The sequence below is a fragment of the Lactuca saligna genome, chromosome 2, assembly GCF_052625555.1.
Source record: "Lactuca saligna cultivar CGN05327 chromosome 2, ASM5262555v1, whole genome shotgun sequence".
Classification (NCBI taxonomy): Eukaryota; Viridiplantae; Streptophyta; class Magnoliopsida; order Asterales; family Asteraceae; genus Lactuca; species Lactuca saligna.
Window position 1 is genome coordinate 112,044,511 of NC_136418.1, and position 18,778 is coordinate 112,063,288.

General features: G+C 33.6%; 1 protein-coding gene across 1 annotated transcript; it reads left to right on the top strand.

Moving 5' to 3' along the window:
• Positions 1–7,693: 7,693 nt before the first annotated feature.
• LOC145029007 (cytochrome P450 76T24-like) lies at positions 7,694–9,454 on the top strand. The gene is made up of 3 exons (XM_078977662.1): positions 7,694–8,145; positions 8,251–8,673; positions 8,749–9,454. Exons 1-3 carry the CDS (start codon positions 7,696–7,698, stop codon positions 9,358–9,360), a joined length of 1,485 nt encoding a protein of 494 aa, XP_078833788.1. The 5' UTR covers positions 7,694–7,695; the 3' UTR covers positions 9,361–9,454.
• Positions 9,455–18,778: the final 9,324 nt, after the last annotated feature.

The window sequence follows — 18,778 nt, forward strand, 5'->3', positions numbered from 1 at the left end:
CCTACATGTCATAGTCCTAAACTATTTTCTTTAAGCAATAAAAATGAATATGATACCTAGTAAAGCCATCACTGTGATGCTAAAGATGTTTCCAACATCAAACTAGGAATATTCAAGTCTCAAGAGAGTAATTTTGTGTGATCTAGGAGGCCAATGTTTTATGGACTGAACACTTTTAAGCCTAAGAAATCTAATAAGGCCCACCTAGATGGATCTCTTTTCTTTTATGGAGAAACTGGACACTGGAAAAGGATCTGCTCCTCTTATCTAGAAAGAAAGTCTAGAATAGACTATTATTTTAGGTATCTACTATATATAACTCATACCTTTCATATAACACTTAGGTACTAGGTACCTAAATGTTAATCTAGTATTTGTAAATAGCTTGTTGATATTTATAGAAGAGTAACCAGCTGAGCACAATCAAGTTGGAACTACTCTCTCAAATTTTAATTTATTAATTATGCTAAAAACATAATATACTTGTAAAATAAAACAATATTAGTTTTGGAACAATGTGTGTATTAATTTAGCGTGCCTAAATATATATGTCTCGCTTTAATTTATAAATGATTGACTATTTACTTAGAAAAATTTCATAACGGTCACCCTTAGATTCAGAAATGATTAAAATTCTATTATAAAGTAAATATCTTTGTCTTATAAATAACATGTTATATATGAAGAAATAAACTCACCTTTGACGTTGTTATCATTATTATATAAATAATATCCACATATTCCAACATCAAGTAAGGGATCCTTAAAGGCAAATAATGTAGTTTATTTGACATATGTAAATCTTATTTAAACATAAAAGATTCCTAATGATATTTTCACTAAATAGTAGAGAAAATAATTTTTAAGGAACTATACATTGTTGTGTATGACTTCCTTTCTAATGAATGTTTAAGATTTATCATGTGATACTAAATCAACTTTACTAATAACTATAGTAGATATAAATTGTATATTACATGTTAAAAGATAATTGTGAAATCTTTGTTGAAGGTTTCAAATACAAAGTTGAAGTACAAACTGGTAAGAACTATCTAAGGCCTTAATAATAACAAACAATAAATTAAATTTCACTTGGTATGATTTACTTTCTAATCATTAGAAATGTCCACCTTTTATTTCATTTGCATAGCACCTAAAACACTATTAATTTTACCTTGAGTACAAACACCAACTAAATAATAGATACAACATTTTATGCATAAGATTTTGTATGGAAAGGTTCTATCCTTAGCTTATTAAATGTATTATGGATTTAAAGCATATGTTGGACTAAAGCTTTTAAACCTAAATCTACAAGATACATATTTGTATAATGCTCTAAATTTGGCTTATATTATTATATGCAAAACCATCAAGAATAAGTTTTTTTATTCCTCTGATAGGTGAGTTAGCAGAAAACAAGATTTTAATGACAAAGCAAGTGTGAGGTACGTGGAACTTGAAGCAACTCAAGAACCATTACCTATTGTAGTTACAGTTGGCACTAGTTTTAAAAAGGATTGTTAAACTTGAATAATAGTTATTCAAAAACACAAATTGTTCTCTTTATTGTTAGAAATCATCTATGGCTTGAGAAATGTGAAATCTCTCATTGATGAGCTTTACTTGATGGTTTCTAGCAAATCCATCAAATACCAAGATGCTAAGTCAGATCTCAAATCTGATTAAGGATTTACAATCATAAACATGATATGTAATCCATGTATGATAATCAAGTATGGTCTTGATTGAACCTCCTCTCTATAGCAAGGATAGAAACAATAAGTTATTCTTCTAAAAAGAATAGATTACATACATAACTATACACATTTATAGCAAGACCTGTTATAAAATAATTTTATAATACTCATGTCATTGACTATGGTCCTTATCATACTCATGACCATGACTATGATCAAACCCTTTTCACAAGTAGCTATGATTAGATCGACAATGATATTTTTTTTTTACTATAAATTCATATTCTCATTATGACATATAGCAAATAGATTTAAAAAAAGACTGTTCTTCGTAATAGACATCTATTATAAGATATCTATATAGATTAGGTTGGAGAGTAACTTAATCCATGTTATCCTAACAAAGTGTGTAATTCTGAAGATCCACTTGTGGACATAAAGCAAACATCTCAATGTTGTAATAATCATTTTAATATGAAACCATAAGATTTGGTTTTATATCGAAGTGAATAGAACATGTGTGTTTACTAAGAACTAGTGAGAGCATAGTGACATTCCAAATCTTGTATGAGTGAGACATATGTAATCATAAGAAATTAAATTATGACCATGCCATGACCTTTTTCACCTTAACTTGGAATGTATTTCTAAAATGAAGGACATAGGAAGGACAACATGCATTCTTAGAATGTAAAATATATAGAGATAGATAAAATGAATGTTAAATGTTTTATATACTTATGCACATATTGACAATATCTTTAAAGAGATCAAGATAGAAGATTCCTTTGGAGGAACCGAGGTGTTGTCACATGGCACTGTTTTCGAGCCAGCCTCAAGAGAACCTAACTTATAGGTTTGAAATAGCTGAAATGATTTATATTCGATTTATTGGCAAATGAATCTATCATTTATTCCATATTATGCATTAGACCTTGTATATAATCGTGCTATGAGGATATATAATAATATACAAACTAGATACATGGTTTAGTCACCGGTTGACTATAGGAACATTCTAAGATTACTTTAGAAGAACTAAGAGAATGTATATAAGGAAATTAGTTTAGAATAAAATCTTCATGTAAAGAGCTACATAAGATTTTGATTTCTAAGAAAATATATATAATTATGAATTATAATTGGATTATGAATTCATTGTGGGATGAAGAGTAAGTTTAATTAGAATGAGGCCCAAGCAAAACAAAATGACACAATCTGCTACAAAATAAGAATACACTACTTTAGAAGTTGAAATCTAATATGATTGGTTGAATGAGTTCATTGAAAAACTACATTGATCTCTGTCTTGCAAGGATCACATATAAAGCTTTATGAGTTTGAGAGTATATTTAATCAAGCTAAGAGACTCAAATCCATGGAAGAACACTATCATAAACTCCAAGATATTTAACTATACCTAAATTAAAGTCAAATATAGAGATGATAGTATTCACTTTGAATTCACACAAATTATGTCCAATCGAACCCATTAATAAAGTCTTTCTTCTAACCTAAGTATGAATGGTCACACTTCAATTATAATAATTTTGACTTGGATTTAGTATTTGGATATTGGAACATTGTAACAACAACTAATATATAATGTTGTGATATACTGGGATATGATCATAACATCGATACTTGTTAGTTCTATATTAACATATTTAATCCATGAATATTCATATTATTCTAAGAGTTCATAGTCAGTTATATTTATGGGAGCAATTATGACGCAAGACTAATATGAATTGGATTGGTTAACTTTCACTAGATGAAGGTATGAAATGGGTTGTAATGAAGTTTCATAGGTACTTGTCAGAGAACTCGTATTGAACTGACCTGCATCAAGATAATCTCATGGATCACTATCGTGAATGATACTTGATTACAAGATACTATCATTGTATCCTTAATACCTGGGATACATGGTAGGAATTAAGTGTATGGAATGTTGTGATTAGATATGGTTAAATGCGAGTCCTTAACTGGGCAGTTACATAAGCCATTTTTAGGTATAATATGAGCTATGCAAGACACTTATGTAGTCAAGATGGGATTTGTTCCTCTTGTATGTCGAGAGTTAGACATCTAAGGGTCCTTACCGAAACTTGAACACCATGTGAGATTGATTGTGATCCGTATCTCATGTTTAACATTATAGCTGTGACAAAGGGAATACTGATACACTTGCCTATACACCAATTAAATAATTCCAAAAAGAAGGCATGCGTTTTGATTATTTAAATAAAAGCATGGCTTTCATGATTGTTTAATAAAAAAAATGAAAGCATGGCTAGTCTTACAAGCATGGGAGACATGTTTGTCTAATGTGCTAAATAGTTAAGGACTTATGGACTTTTTCTTCATGTTATAAATACTAGCTTCATGATAATTTCATTCTTGCTCTTCTTTTAGACACAAAACCATGAGTTGGAGAGAGTATGCATACTTTCTCCATTTTGTTCTTCCTCTTGAAGATATTACTTGCTTTTATACTCTGTTATAGTTCATAATTTGGTTTTGAACCTCAAGCTTAAGAGTTAAGAGTTTTCTTACAAGACTAGAATCTTAAATCAAGTTGAAACTTTTTGGTGTCTCAAAGGTTCCACATTCTCCATCAACTTTCAAGCTTCCCCTTGTCGATTCAAAATATACAAAGGTTGTCAAAACATTTCTTCCTCTTTGGTGCTTGTTGTCTTTCTAAACTTTGTAAGAATATCCTTGGTGGGTATAAACTCAGTTTATAGTTATTCTAATTTTAAATTCTTCTGTTGCTAAATCTTATGTCTTTGAAACTAGATTTTGAATAAAGATCCAATGCTGGCTAGTTGGGCTAAATAAGGGAAAAGATATATTAGTCTTTTACCCTAGAGGCAGAGAGAGTTGGGTCGGGGACCTCGGTTATGAATTTTCATCAAACTATTAATTATGGTATTGTTTGATTGTTTAGCATAGGGATTTTCCGAATCAGTAGCCCGAGCATTTATCAACTTTCAGCTGTTTTAGGTGAGTCTCATGATAGAGTTTAGTGGGTCGAAGGCACCAATGTCTGCTCATCATTTATTATGAGTAGGATTCTAGTTTTCTGTGTGACTATTTCATATGTAGTATGTGATATGTACACCGGGCCATGTCTGATGTCAGGTGGGGCATGATGAGTGTATTATATGCTATTTGTTTTAGTGATTCTACTAGTTGTTTTATGTATATGTATGCTTGTCGGGTGGGGCATGATAAATGTGATGAGGCGGTGCCCATCTCATATTATTGCTATATTTGTTCTTAGCAAGGCTCGATGCCAGCCAGGGCCTGATGCTTGTTTGGTTTGACCCGTTGTATATTTGTTATGTATGGTATGAAGTATTTTGGGGAACTCACTAAGTTTCATGCTTACAATTTTCAACTTATATTTCAGGTACTTTTGGATTAATGGGGAAGAGATCAGGATGATCGCATCACATACACCAAAATGTTTTGCATTTAGTTTGACTCTGATGTAACTTGGATGATTATTGATATACTCTGATTTCATTATGGTTTTTATGAAACATTTTACATGGCGATTTTATTATTATAAAAATGAATTCTTTGTTCTTAAATATTGGGATGTTACAGTATATATATGGAGACTGGACCTCATTGACTCCTTGGATTGCTTGGTCCGAACCCTTGAATAACATTATCCATATGTTGATCCAATTTCGAAACCGTGATCTAGACCTTTAAACTTTTTGTCTGATTCGGGTGAGACAAGTGAGGTATACTTCTCTTTTGGTTTGATGTCTGGAAGGGTGATTCGCCCCTTTCGGTTGTGTTTAATCAGATTTTTGCTCATGATTTGCATTAGAGGTTTATGTGAGTGATCGTATGTTGATCGATTTGGAGATTGATTCCTAGAGAGGCGGCCCCGAAGGGGGGGGGGGGGGGGGTGGACCAATCCTAATGGGATTATTTCATTTACTTGTTACAGGATGTGCATTAGACTTGTCTGGTTGCTTCCTATGTTTGATACATTTTCGTTTTCTTCTACTATAGCCTTTTTAGACAATGTGATGCTTTTTTTAAGAGGAATGGAGACTAGATGGACTAACTGAGTTCCTATAAAAGTGAATATTTATTTGGCATATGAGATTAATTAGTATCCCCACTAGAGAGAGATTTTCATAAAGGGAATCAAGGTGGAGTCGATTTTGTGTCCGTTTGCACATCGTCAATTGAGTCGGTGAGTTGAGTCGGTTGATCATCTTTTCACATGATGTAGTGAGATCAATTCGTTATGGACCCACATTGCTATTTGGTAGGGTTTACAACTCCCTAATATGATCTCTACATGATCTCTATTCAGTCATTTAGTTCTTGGCCGGATACATTGCTATTTGGCGGTATTTATTTCATTTTGGTGTATATGGAATTTTAAGAATTTCATTCTTTTTGGCATGATGCAATATAAGAAATCTTTCATTTTTAATGACGTGGTTGATAGATTTTTTTTCTTCCAAAAACTGTAGAAAAACGAAGTCGGTTTGGACTCGTTGGCTTCATTATCCAACTTTAACTTCTATTTATTTGTAATGCTCGTTATCTAACGTCTTGATACTATTTTAATAAAATCTCCTACGTTCCAAAAAATAAACATATAAATAAATAAATAAACAAATAAATAAATAAATAACGCCATGCCAAAGAATCTATTTTGGTCATAATTATTTGTTAGTCAACATAAATAAATTAATAGGGTGTTGTCTGCTGACTTTTAGTTTTTTTTTTTTTTTTTTTTTTTTTTTTTTTTTTTTGGTCGAAATAAATATGAAATAAAATTAAAACATTTTCGAAGTCTTACATGGAAATCTTCAATATATTGGATGATTCACAGCTGAAAGTATTATGTATTATTTGCATGCAAACTATAATACGTAACATGTAAATAACCTGAAAATTTATGTCTTACGAACATAGAGTTCACATAAAATATTGTACTTATCCGATAAAATTACTTGAATATGGGTCAAACGTTTGAAGAAAAGTACGATGTTTACTGTTTTTTTTTTTTTTTTTTTTTTTTTTGGCCTGAAGGTGTACAATATGTCGATAGTCAATATGTTTTATGCATTAAATTAAGTGTCCATTATGGGGATATAATTCAAGATCCAAGCTCCATTATTCATTAATCATTAAAAACCTGCCCATGTTGTAAGGCTGCTTCAAAATTAAGAACTTCCGCTAAATTCTCGGTATTCATCATTGATTTGACTTGCAATTTTCAGTATAGCTCCTCTATTCTATCTTTATATGTCACAATTCATCCTGCTTTCTCCAAAATTTCAAATTCTATCATGTTCAATTATCTTATTAACTTCATTTATCAAAAAATATATTTCAAATATTTAATACATTCTACCATTAAAAAATTATTCTCAATATGCTTAAAATAAGACCAATATTAGTAATAGTTTTATGTTAATCTTTTTAATAAACATAAAACAAATGAAAAGGTCTAAAAAGAAAGAAGTTGATATTGAAAACTGTCAATATTAACCCATATTTGACAGTTGATGAACGGCTATTTCTTAAAGTTTTTTTTTTTTTTTTTTTTATATTTTCTTTTATTTTAGCTATTTGTCTACGTAAATCAAATTTTACAAGAAAATATTTACATATTTAAATTTAAACCGTTCACAAACCTCTCTCACTCTCTCTCTCTCTCTCTCTCTCTCTATATATATATATATATATATATATATATATATATATATATATATATATATATATATATATATAACATTTTGTAAGAAAATATATAAGTTGGAGTCTTTTCACATTACCTGGGGCCAAAACTGCAACAGAAGTCAAATTTGGGGACAAAGTTGGGAGTTTTCCAAAGAATTAACCAAACATAAGATTTTAGGTGAAGAAATAGGGACCATTTTGGTAATTTGAGTGCTTATAAATGAATGATTCTATGAACGTAACAAAACCACATCCACGTAAAATAATGGAGTATCAAACCCTCTTCTTAGTGCTTTCATGTCTTTTCCCATTGATCATCTATGCCTTAACCAATTGGAGAAGGCGCAATTCGCGGTTACCACCAGGGCCTAACGGTTTTCCCATCATCGGAAACCTCTTGGAATTCGGTGACAAACCCCACCAATCACTTGCCATATTATCTAAACGTTATGGTCCTTTAATGTCACTGAAGCTCGGAAGCAATACAACCATAGTTATTTCATCTCCTGATATCACCAAAGAATTCTTTAACACACATGATGTAGCCTTCTTAAACCGATCAGCTCCTAAGGCAATCCAACTCGGAGACTTTCATAAATACTCTATAGTTTGGATGGAGGCCGGAGACCAATGGAGAAAATTGAGAAGAATGACCAAGGAATATATGTTCTCTGTTCAACAGCTAGACGCTAGTGAAGTACTACGACGGGAAAAGGTATAAATTGGTTACATCAATTAATGTTGTTATTGTTAAAAATAGAATAAAATAACAAAGATGCATCGAAACATATGTTCTCATATTTATTTATATATATTCTAGGTACAAGAACTGGTCAACCATGTTGATCAATGTTGTACAAACGGAAAGGCTTTAAACGTAGGTGCATCTGCTTTCACGACGAGTCTCAACATCCTTTCCAACTTTATGTTTTCGATTGATCTTGCTGAATATGGTCCAAAATCAACACAACAATTCCAAGACTTAGTATTGCAAGGGATGCAAGCTGGTGCAAAGCCAGGTCTACCAGACCTTTTTCCTATACTTCACTCGTTGGATCCATTAGGGTTAATATGGTCGGAAGATGTTTATGGTAAGAAAATGTTGGCTATTTTCGATAAGATCATCAATGACAGGTTAAAAACTAGATCTGATGACGTTTCAACCAGAAACAATGATGTTCTAGACTTATTGCTCGACCAACATTCCAGTTTTACTCAAAATGACATGAGACATTTATTTCTAGTAAGTAAAACCTTTTAATATTTAAAAAATATTTCCTATAAGTTCACATGCATTGACTATCGTTTTGTTTTACAGACACTATTTATGGCAGGAACGGACACGACATCAAGCACGTTGGAATGGGCCATGTCGGAACTGATTCGTAACCCAGAGAAAATGAAAAACGCGAGGTTGGATGTCGATAAACTCATGCAAAACAACAACAATGGAAGCATACAAGAATCTGATATTTCTCAACTCACTTACATACAAGCTGTGATAAAGGAAAGTATGAGACTGCATCCTCCCGCACCTTTTCTTATCCCTCGTCAAGCCGTACATGATGTTTCTGTTCAAGGTTTCATTGTGCCTAAAAATGCACAAATTTTGTGTAACGTTTGGGCTATGGGCCGAGACCCAAATATATGGAAAGAACCCAAAATGTTCATACCTGAGAGGTTTTTGGACATGAAGATTGACTACAAAGGCCAAGATTTTGAGCTTATCCCGTTTGGTGCAGGAAGGAGGATGTGTCCAGGAATGAATCTTGCTAATAGGATGATACACGTAATATTGGCATCTTTAATTCATAAGTTTGATTGGAAAGTTGCAGGAGATACCAGACCACAAGATATTGATATGGGAGAAAAGTACGGGATCACATTGCAAAAGGCTGAACCGCTCATGGTTATCCCTATGAAACTTTGAATGTATGTTGTTTTCTTAAATAAATGCTGAAAACCATTTGTCGTTATACTTTGCTTTTATTTGTAATCTTGTATTAATTTCCCATTATTTTGGTTGAAACTACTTTACGTTCTTTTGTTGTTATCGATTCATGATAAAAAGATTTCCATGTTGCAAGCTTCTTCAAAAGTATAACCAAAATTGTTTTAGCAAGAGCAAAAATATCTTAATGATTTCCATGCAAAAAGTTTACCATAAATATTTTACAAATAATAAGTAATCAACATAATGTTTACATGATTGAAAGAACATTTATGATATAATCACAAAAACAAATCATAAAAATTGATCGACGATTGAATTGGAAAAAGACATCCCACAAATGAATTTGCCTAAAACCGATTCATATCGTTGATACTTCTTTCGTTATATACTCATCATATATCACCATGAATAACCCTTGTTCTTCAGCATCCATCAGGGATAGTCCTCATATGCTTCTACATGTTCTACGACAATCCATAGAATTTCAAACTATAGGATAGATTATCTAGTTTGATTAACTATGAAATCATGATTAACAAGTATGAATGTAATATGAGCACAAAAATGTAAATAATTCTTTTTGTATTTCCACGAGAGCAATAATCTCAATTGCAATGAGGAATGTAAGAAAGAGAAAAATACTTACTCTCACAATTAACATCCCTATATATAGTAAACCAATAAAAGAGTCGGTTAAAAGATAACCAATAAGGTTATGACACCTAAGTGATGACATAAAACACAAACGGCTAAGTTAGACCACTACTACAAAAAGACACCTAGAACCCACCATATAGGACCCATTTAAAAAAAAAAAAAAAAAGGCTATATATATTCTAAAAGTTGGGTTTGATAAAGGAGAATGTAATGTGAGCAGATTTTAAGTGAAGAAATGGGTTATATGCTACAATTAAAGAACCCATATTCCGTTGACATAAACAATTCTTTTAAGCACATATTTATACAACTAGGTTTTTCTAATGCAACCGTATTTTATGATTACATGGAGCGATTTATGAGATGATTAAAGATCTATTTTTCAAAATCTACACTTTATGCCATCAATATCTTCACCTAAAAAAGATTTTTAAGTTATAACACATTCAACACCTAGTTTTTTTATCAATATGTTTATTTTCAAATCCATTAAAACTCACATTCTTGGTTTTTCAACAAACTTTTTATTATTATTATTTTATTCAATAGTACTTAGGAGATCCAAAACTTCTATCATATGTTATTTACAATAAAACAACTAAAGATAAATTCAGTCGTACAATACCATCTGACGTAAACAATTACCATTTTTAAACACCACAAAGTTGTTTCCAAGTTGTAGCAACACCTATAGCTCGTTCCCATAACTAGTAAACAACAAAAATTTTAAGGTACAAACCAAATGTTTTCAATTCCAAGCAAGCTTACAACTAGCAATAAAGTATTATAAGGAATCAAGGAAAACAAAGAGAAATTATGTTCAGTGAACAAATATTTCAAGAAATTGGAGGGAGATTTGAGGGGAAATGAATATTCAAAAATTTAGAAGGAGATTTGAGGGGGGAATGAATAGTACAAGAAACGGGAGGAAGATTTGAAAGGGAAATTATATGGTATAAAATGCTTGAACGAATAATTGACGGGACAAAAATTAAGTTAATGAGTTTTAGTTCTTTTTAGTTGTAAGACTGCAAAAAAAAATAATAAATAAATAAATAAATAAATCAAAGAAATTTAAAATTTTCAAAAACAATCAATCTTCGTAATTGTTTCCAAAAAAGACTATTGTTTCAAAAGTATAGTCATATTAGACTGTCTGAAAAATCAATATCACTAAAAATGGAAAGTACACAGTGAAATCTTCGCTTTCCCACGATCCTCTGAAGTACCTGAAACAATAAACTAAAACTGTGGACCAAAGTTTAGTGAGTTACCCTAAAGTACTACCACAAAACATATAGTATACATAAATTAGCATGTTGAGTCCACAACCTCCCAGTTAGATTTCCCTTAATACCACATATTGAGTCCATAACCTCCTAATTAGATTATCCCAGCCCACAACCTCCTGGTTGAAATGTCCTGGCCCACAACCTCCTGGTTGGAATGCCCTAATTTGTAGAGTGACAACATAAAGAAATAGTCTCAACCCACATAACATGTTGAGATATAATAATAGACAACAAATATACGCAGCAAACAAATAATCATACAGCCAAGAATCACAGGTAGTCCTATAGGGTCTACCAGTCTAACACCTATTATTAGCTATCATATAGGCATACAAGTCTATCGCGCACTCAACATATCAATAACAATATGCAATAGGTTATCAAACTAATGGGCTGGAATTGGTGCCTTTGACTCGGAAATGCATTATGGAAAAATCACCACTATATCTAAAAAGATCATTGACAGAACACAACTCCGAATGACAGCTCAACTGGTTAAAAAACTTGAACTAATGACCAATCTCAAATACCACTCAAATTACATAAAATATCGTTAGGTCAAACTTGATCAAAGTTAAATAATCAAAAGTCAAACTTTGGTCAATGCAGATGAGTATGCTGGGCATACTCAGCCTAAACATAGGGCTTACTCATCCATTATACGGCTAACGTACGTAGCCTTCCATTAATCCTTCTATTAAGATCTTACTTTTTATGTTTTTTTGTCTGTTTCTCATATCCGACCCTAAACTAAAGTCCTTTACCATAAAGTTTCCAACTTTTTGGTGTTGCATGGCTAGCAAATTTCCAAGAGTCCAAATTCCAACTTCTTAACCCATTAAGATGCATCAACACTTGCATAGAGTGAAAGGAAGGTCCAAGATCACATTTTTATCACTCAAAGTACCCTAAAATGTCCAGAAGGACAACTTATCTGGTCTACAGTATTTCATACTCAAAAGAACCAAGAACATGGAGCTAATAAGCATAAACTTTTAACATAAAGAAGATCTAATGATATAATAAAAAAATTTAGAACTTTAGTCCTCAAAATAAAGCTTGGAGCTGAGGTGTTCCTATATATATATATATATATATATATATATATATATATATATATATATATATATATATATATATATATATATATGGACTTGATCTTACAAGTTGGTGCTTCCCTCTTCTCCTTGCTTCAAAAGCGCCACATATAGACACTTTCAAGATCAAAGGAATGCAAACAAGAGATTAAGGTTGTAATGGATGAAATAACAGTTGGAGGTTGGTGAGGGAGTGATCATGGGAGACTTAATGATGTTTATAAGGGTCTAAAATCTAAAAATTAGGGTTTATGGATCTAGCATGTATGCCCAGCGTACGTGAGCTCGTCCCTAAAATTATAAAAATGCCACTATGGACCATTTTGCAACATTTTTCATGTAGAAGGGTTAAAATGCAATTAATCTTCATACTTAGGGTTAAAATTGGAAATACCTCATCATCAGAATGTTACAATTCTCCTCCACTTGAACTAGACTTCATCCTCGAAGTCCACTGATGTGAAAAAATCGGGGTAATGCTCCCGCATCTCATACTCGGGTTCCCATGTCCATTCGGAACCCTTCGGATGCCGTCACTAAACCTTGACCGAATTCACTACCTTGTTGTGTCATACCCCAAAACCGGAACGGCGGAAACGTTCGGGGGTGGAGGACGTCATGTTTAGTATCGCGAGACATGCATCATAGTAAGAAAAGTAATGAACAACCATTTCATTAGAAAGAAAGAGTTTACAATGTGTGTGTTCACAAAACATAGAGTACATAAGCAAATAACAAAACAAGACTTGAAGCTATATTGCTCCATCTTCTGAATTCCCAGCGCGAGTACCTGTCTACTAGTTCCCTTGGTCAGCAATTAAGCTGGTGAGTTCATAAGATTTTAGTGATGTAAGTAAGTTGTAGAAAGTTGTTGTAAAATGTAGTTGAAAAATGTAGTAAGTTATAAGTTATGTAAAGTGTAAGTTATCTTTAGAAAAGTTCGCCAGTTCCTCCAAAAAATCCTATATTTCCTACTTAGATGAAAGACGCATAAAAATGATTCTACAATCCTTTCAGTGAGTACTAAATGAATACAAGTTATATAAAAATCAGAGTAAACAAACAATCGACTGTGCGCTTCTGCCCTAATTCCACAATCAAACAAGGAACAGGAAGTAAAACGGATAGCACACATCCCATTATTTTTTAGGTCTTTGTTGTATATAACTCTGGTGTATTCGCTTGTTACTAATGGAGTTAATTGTAATAGATCCTTTATATTTTATGAAAAGATTCTTTAAGAAAACCCTTATTTCATATAGTAAAATAGTGACCACAGTGATTACTTCTATAATCACTTAGTTTATATTGGCTATATATAATCTAATATCAAATAGATAGTTAATTGGGTGCATCTGCTCTAAGCCCACAACCAAACAAGGAACATGAAATAAGGCGGAAGGCACACATCCAATGACCTATTGGGTATTAATGATATATAACCATGATGTATAAACAAGGTATTATAGAGTTAATCACCTAAAGTCCTTTAAGTCTACACTGGCTTAATAAAATGTATTAAACCCTTTACTGGGAAGTTTCTAGTTTTGTATACGGAAAAGTATGATCTGAAAAGTATGCTTTGTACTAGAAGACTATGCATTGAATTAGTGTCCTATGACTTGACTCATACCTGGTACCCCTTATGATGACTTAATGTTTACAGAACATACATATAATTAAAATCAAATAGATAATAGGTTGGGTGAATCTGCTCTACGCCCACAACCAAACAAGGAACAGGAAATGAAGCGGAGGGCACACATCCTCTTATCTATCGGATATTATATATATATATATATATATATATATATATATATGTACACATTAAGGAATCATAAGGTTGGCATTATGGTCCTTTTCTACTGAATGTACTAGACCCGACTGTTCTGTTTGTCATTTGTAAAGTGTAAGTACTGTAGTATTGTATTAGGTGACTACTATTGTACTAAATGCCTTAAATTGAGTATTAAGGTATAATCTGATGGCTAGATCCCATACTAAATGCTCTCCCTATCAAGAGATTATGGGAACCAAACGCGACCTCTGCAATAATTGCAAGCGGTCAACATCCACATTAAAATTATATGATCATGTATACCTAATATAACTATCACCTTTTGTTTAGAACAATGTGTTAGTGATTCATTAGTATAGTTAGATCCTGTAGGTCTTCCATGCTATGGCATCTTAGTATGTTCGTTCTGTTATAGTATCTTAGTATGTTCTTTATGTAATCGTGTATTGTATCTAGTATGAACTGAACCCCTAAACTATACCCATTATAGTTTACTATATGTTATTGAAAAGACTCATTTTACTATCAAGTTATGTTTGTACTTTAAAAATGGAGTTCTGTTAAACTATAAAGCAACATAACTGTAAAATAGTTTTTGAAATGTTTTGACTACTTATAGAAGACATAAGCAACATTTTGAACAATGATTATAACAAATAATTACACAAATATCATTGTGTTCAACTTGTATTCCCCTCCCCCCCCCCCTTTAAAAGTATTTAAAATAGTTAAAAGATTCATTACGGGGTATGAACTCACATGATGTGGGTGAATGAAACGGGTATGTGTGTACGGATGAGAAGTTCCACGAATGAAGTCCCAAGACACAACAAGTCCTAAATGACATATAATGACACATATTGGCATGAATATAGTGTTTATAAGAAACTATATGAAAGGAAACACTTTCTGGGACTAGGAAACACTTTGACCAAGTGTTGGAATCACATGTGATTCAACAAAGGAAGGGTGATAGCACTCACATGAGTTTACTACCATGGGTTTAGGGCCTAAGGGATTCTACGGCTGTAAACTCATGGTCATTCATGTATAATTGTTAGTTTGAAGGCTAGGGAAGCTTTAAGGACTTTTGCTCTACACTATGATGAGACTGACCACCTTCATTGATGCTTTTGATGAGTTTACGGCCCAAAGGAGTTTACATCCGTAAACTCATGACCATTTACATTTAAGAGAGAAGTTTAAGGTCTTACAAACATCTAGGAAGGGTTCTGGTTCACTAGCTTTTTATCTTATGGGGTTTAGGGCTCAAACTTGCCCTAACATTGAGTTTACGGCCAAGGAAGATCTTGGGCTGTAAACTCATGGTATTCTTGGGGAGATAGTGTGTTTCAAGTATCTAAGCATGAGTCCTAACTGGATATGAAATATAGGGAATAGTACTTACGATTTAGAAGCTTGAAATAGTTGATATTGGCCAAGAACACTAGTATGTGTTCTTGGTGTTCTTGGTGAAACTTGAAGATCTAAACAAACATGATTTCCATGGATGAAATCAATGAATGAATCTAGTTAATAAGATGTATCAACCAATCAACGGATAGAACACTTACACTTTTAAAGATTTAAGGTGAAATTTGTATGATAGTTCAGAGAGAATGAGGGAAAATCGGCCAAGGAAAGGAAAGAATGGAAGAAATGGCCAAGATATACTTATATATATATATATATATATATATATATATATATATAGAGAGAGAGAGAGAGAGAGAGAGAGAGCGAGAGAGAGAGGTAAGTTTACAGCCCCCTTGAGTTTACGGTCGTAAACTCCTCTTGATGGAGTTTAAGGTTTGAATGCTATGTTGTGGCTCTAGCAGGTACTTCCTAACACTCATTCCTTAAGTGTATTAGGCTAAAACTCCTTAGAATGACCTTTAACCAGTCTAGAACTCCATACTAATGAGTTTGACACTAAGTTTAGTTGATTGACTGTGTCTTCAAAGAAAAAAATTTCTGGGTTGTCACATGTTGTGTAGTGCCTTCGTCTTCCGATCCAAGATCGCCACTGGCATCTCAATGTAATTCAGACGATCATCAACTTGAACATCATCCAAAGGAACCATTGTTGAATCATCAGCCATACACTTCTAAAGTTGAGACACATGGAAGGTTTTGTGGATCTAGCTAAGGTCCTCAGACAAATACAATCTATATACTACCTTTCTAACCTTAGCCAACACTCAAAATGACCTAATATATCAAGGAAATAACTTTCCCCTCTTCCTGAACCATATTACACCCCTCCAGGGTGATACCTTCAGTAAGACCACGTCCCCGGCCTGAACTCCAATTCGGATCGACACTTATTGGTGTAACGCTTCTGCCAACTCTGAGTTGTTTGAAGTCTCTGCCTGATCCGATGGATAAGATTTGTTGTCTGAAGGACTACCTCAGTCCCTCCCATAACTCTATAACCAACCTCTCCCCAACACACTGGGGTAAGATACTTCCTCCCATAGTAGATCTCGAAAGGCATCGCACCGATAATGGAGTTGTAACTGTTGTTGTATGAAAACTCATCTAAGGGAAGGTAGGAGTCCCAACTCCCACCAAAATAATTGAAACAAGTTCTCAACATGTACTCAAGTGTCTATATGATTCGCTCACTCTGATTGTCCGTCTGTAGATGATAAGCAGTGCTGAGATGCAACCTCGTACCCTATCATTCGTGGAACTTCTGCTAGAAATGAGATGTGAACCTAACATCTCGATCAGATACAATGGAGATTGGAATACCATGCCAAGAAACGATCTCACTCACATATAAATTGGGAAATTTCTCAGCCGATGACTTATCCGGATAGCTAAACAATGGGTACTCTTAGCCAATCGATCCACTATCACTAAAATTGTGTCATCCCCCTTAGCCGTCCAAGGTAACTTGGTGATGAAATCCATAGTAATATGTTCCCTTTTCAACATGGGAACCTCCAATGTCTGAAATTTTCCATGCAGCCTCTGGTGCTCGGCCTTGACCATCCGGTAGGTTAAGCACCTCTCGACATAAAAAGTTATCTCTCTTCATGCACGACCACTAATAACTAAGCTTGAAATCCCGAGACATCTTGATGGCTCCAGGGTGTATCGAAAACCAATACTTGTGCACCTCCTCTAGCACATCCTTCCTAATCCAACCAAAATCTAGCACTTAAACCCATCGATACTAGGTCAAGAATCCACAACTGTCAGTATCAAACCTGTCAATCTCACCTGTAAAGTCCGCAAATTCAAGATAGTCAATTTAGAGACAATAAGCCTCAAAAAATGACTTTTTGATGGAAGATTATTTAGAATGAATAATCTTACCCAAGTTATAGTATATGTCACAAGGGTTCCGTACATATAAAGAACGTTGAAATCCGAGTTATAACGAAGAAGTTATGACCTATCGATGTTTCGCGACAAAACCGGCAGGACACTGTGTGACCTAAAAGTGAGTTGCCGATAAAATATTTTTTAGCCTTAGCAATCTAAATAAAAGTCGTAGTATACGTTAAACCGAGAGCGTGCATAAAAAGAACGTCCGAGATTTTTAACGAACTTTACCTTTCTAGGACTGTTCAAATATAACTTTAAAAATAAATTCAAAATTAGCCAACGGAGTCTAAACGAAAGTTGTAGAGTAGGTCTCCACATACATGTGGATATTAAAAAACATCAAAAACGGAGTTCGTATGCGAAAGTTATGGGATTTAGAAGTTTGAGAGTTTAGATGCGAGGGTGACACATGGCACGAGTATGCCCTGTGTAGCCAAGATGTATGCCCCACAGTCTCGCATACGCGACCCAATAGTCTCCATGTCGGCTCATCTAGAGTTCAATAGGTAGTCCCCATATGTGCAGTGTATGTTTGTACGCCCTACTTACCGATGTACGCACAACGTACTCCAAGGAGTACGCCCAATGTAACCGAATACCAACGCCTATAAATACCATGCGAGGTTCTCATTCATTCCTCACACCTTAACCCTTCTCTTTCTCTCTCTCTCTCTCTCTCTAAATTTTATCTAAACCTCTCTCAACCCTTAATACTTCCCAAGTGCTAAGAGTCGAGTCTCGAAGCATCAGAAAGCTCCGAGAAGAAGAGCTTTTGGCTCGGAAGTTCTGCCCCCGTAGAGCTCGGTTCCTAGCCAAACCTCCTAGTAAGTGAGTTATTCTTACCCTACTTTAAGTATAGCTTATGTTTAAGTTTATTATCGTTTATATATATATATAGAGAGAGGGGGAGAGAGAGAGAGAGAGAGAGAGAAAGAGAGAGAGAAAGTGTTATTATAATATCTTTTAACTAATCGCGGTACAGGGAATCTGGTTTGAAATGCCACATAGGGTTGCTAGATTTTAGAAGTGTTATAGTGCAAAAATGTTCCTGCCCTCCGGTGTTTCATATCTAGCCCCTGTTTGTACATATTCGTTGAAAAGTATTTTTCAACACTTACAAAACAATATCGCTTGTAAATAGTCGCAATAAATATTAGACTAAAATCTAGCAGTAATGATACTAGGTTTCTGTCATACCCCAAAACCGGAAC

Excerpts from the sequence above, each read along its gene's own strand:
- LOC145029007 (XM_078977662.1), top strand. The coding sequence starts at position 7,696 with ATGGAGTATCAAACCCTCTTCTTAGTGCTTTCATGTCTTTTCCCATTG. Across the intron at positions 8,146-8,250 it reads AAGTACTACGACGGGAAAAG|GTACAAGAACTGGTCAACCA; the intron begins GTATAAATTGGT and ends TATATATTCTAG. Across the intron at positions 8,674-8,748 it reads ACATGAGACATTTATTTCTA|ACACTATTTATGGCAGGAAC; the intron begins GTAAGTAAAACC and ends TTTGTTTTACAG.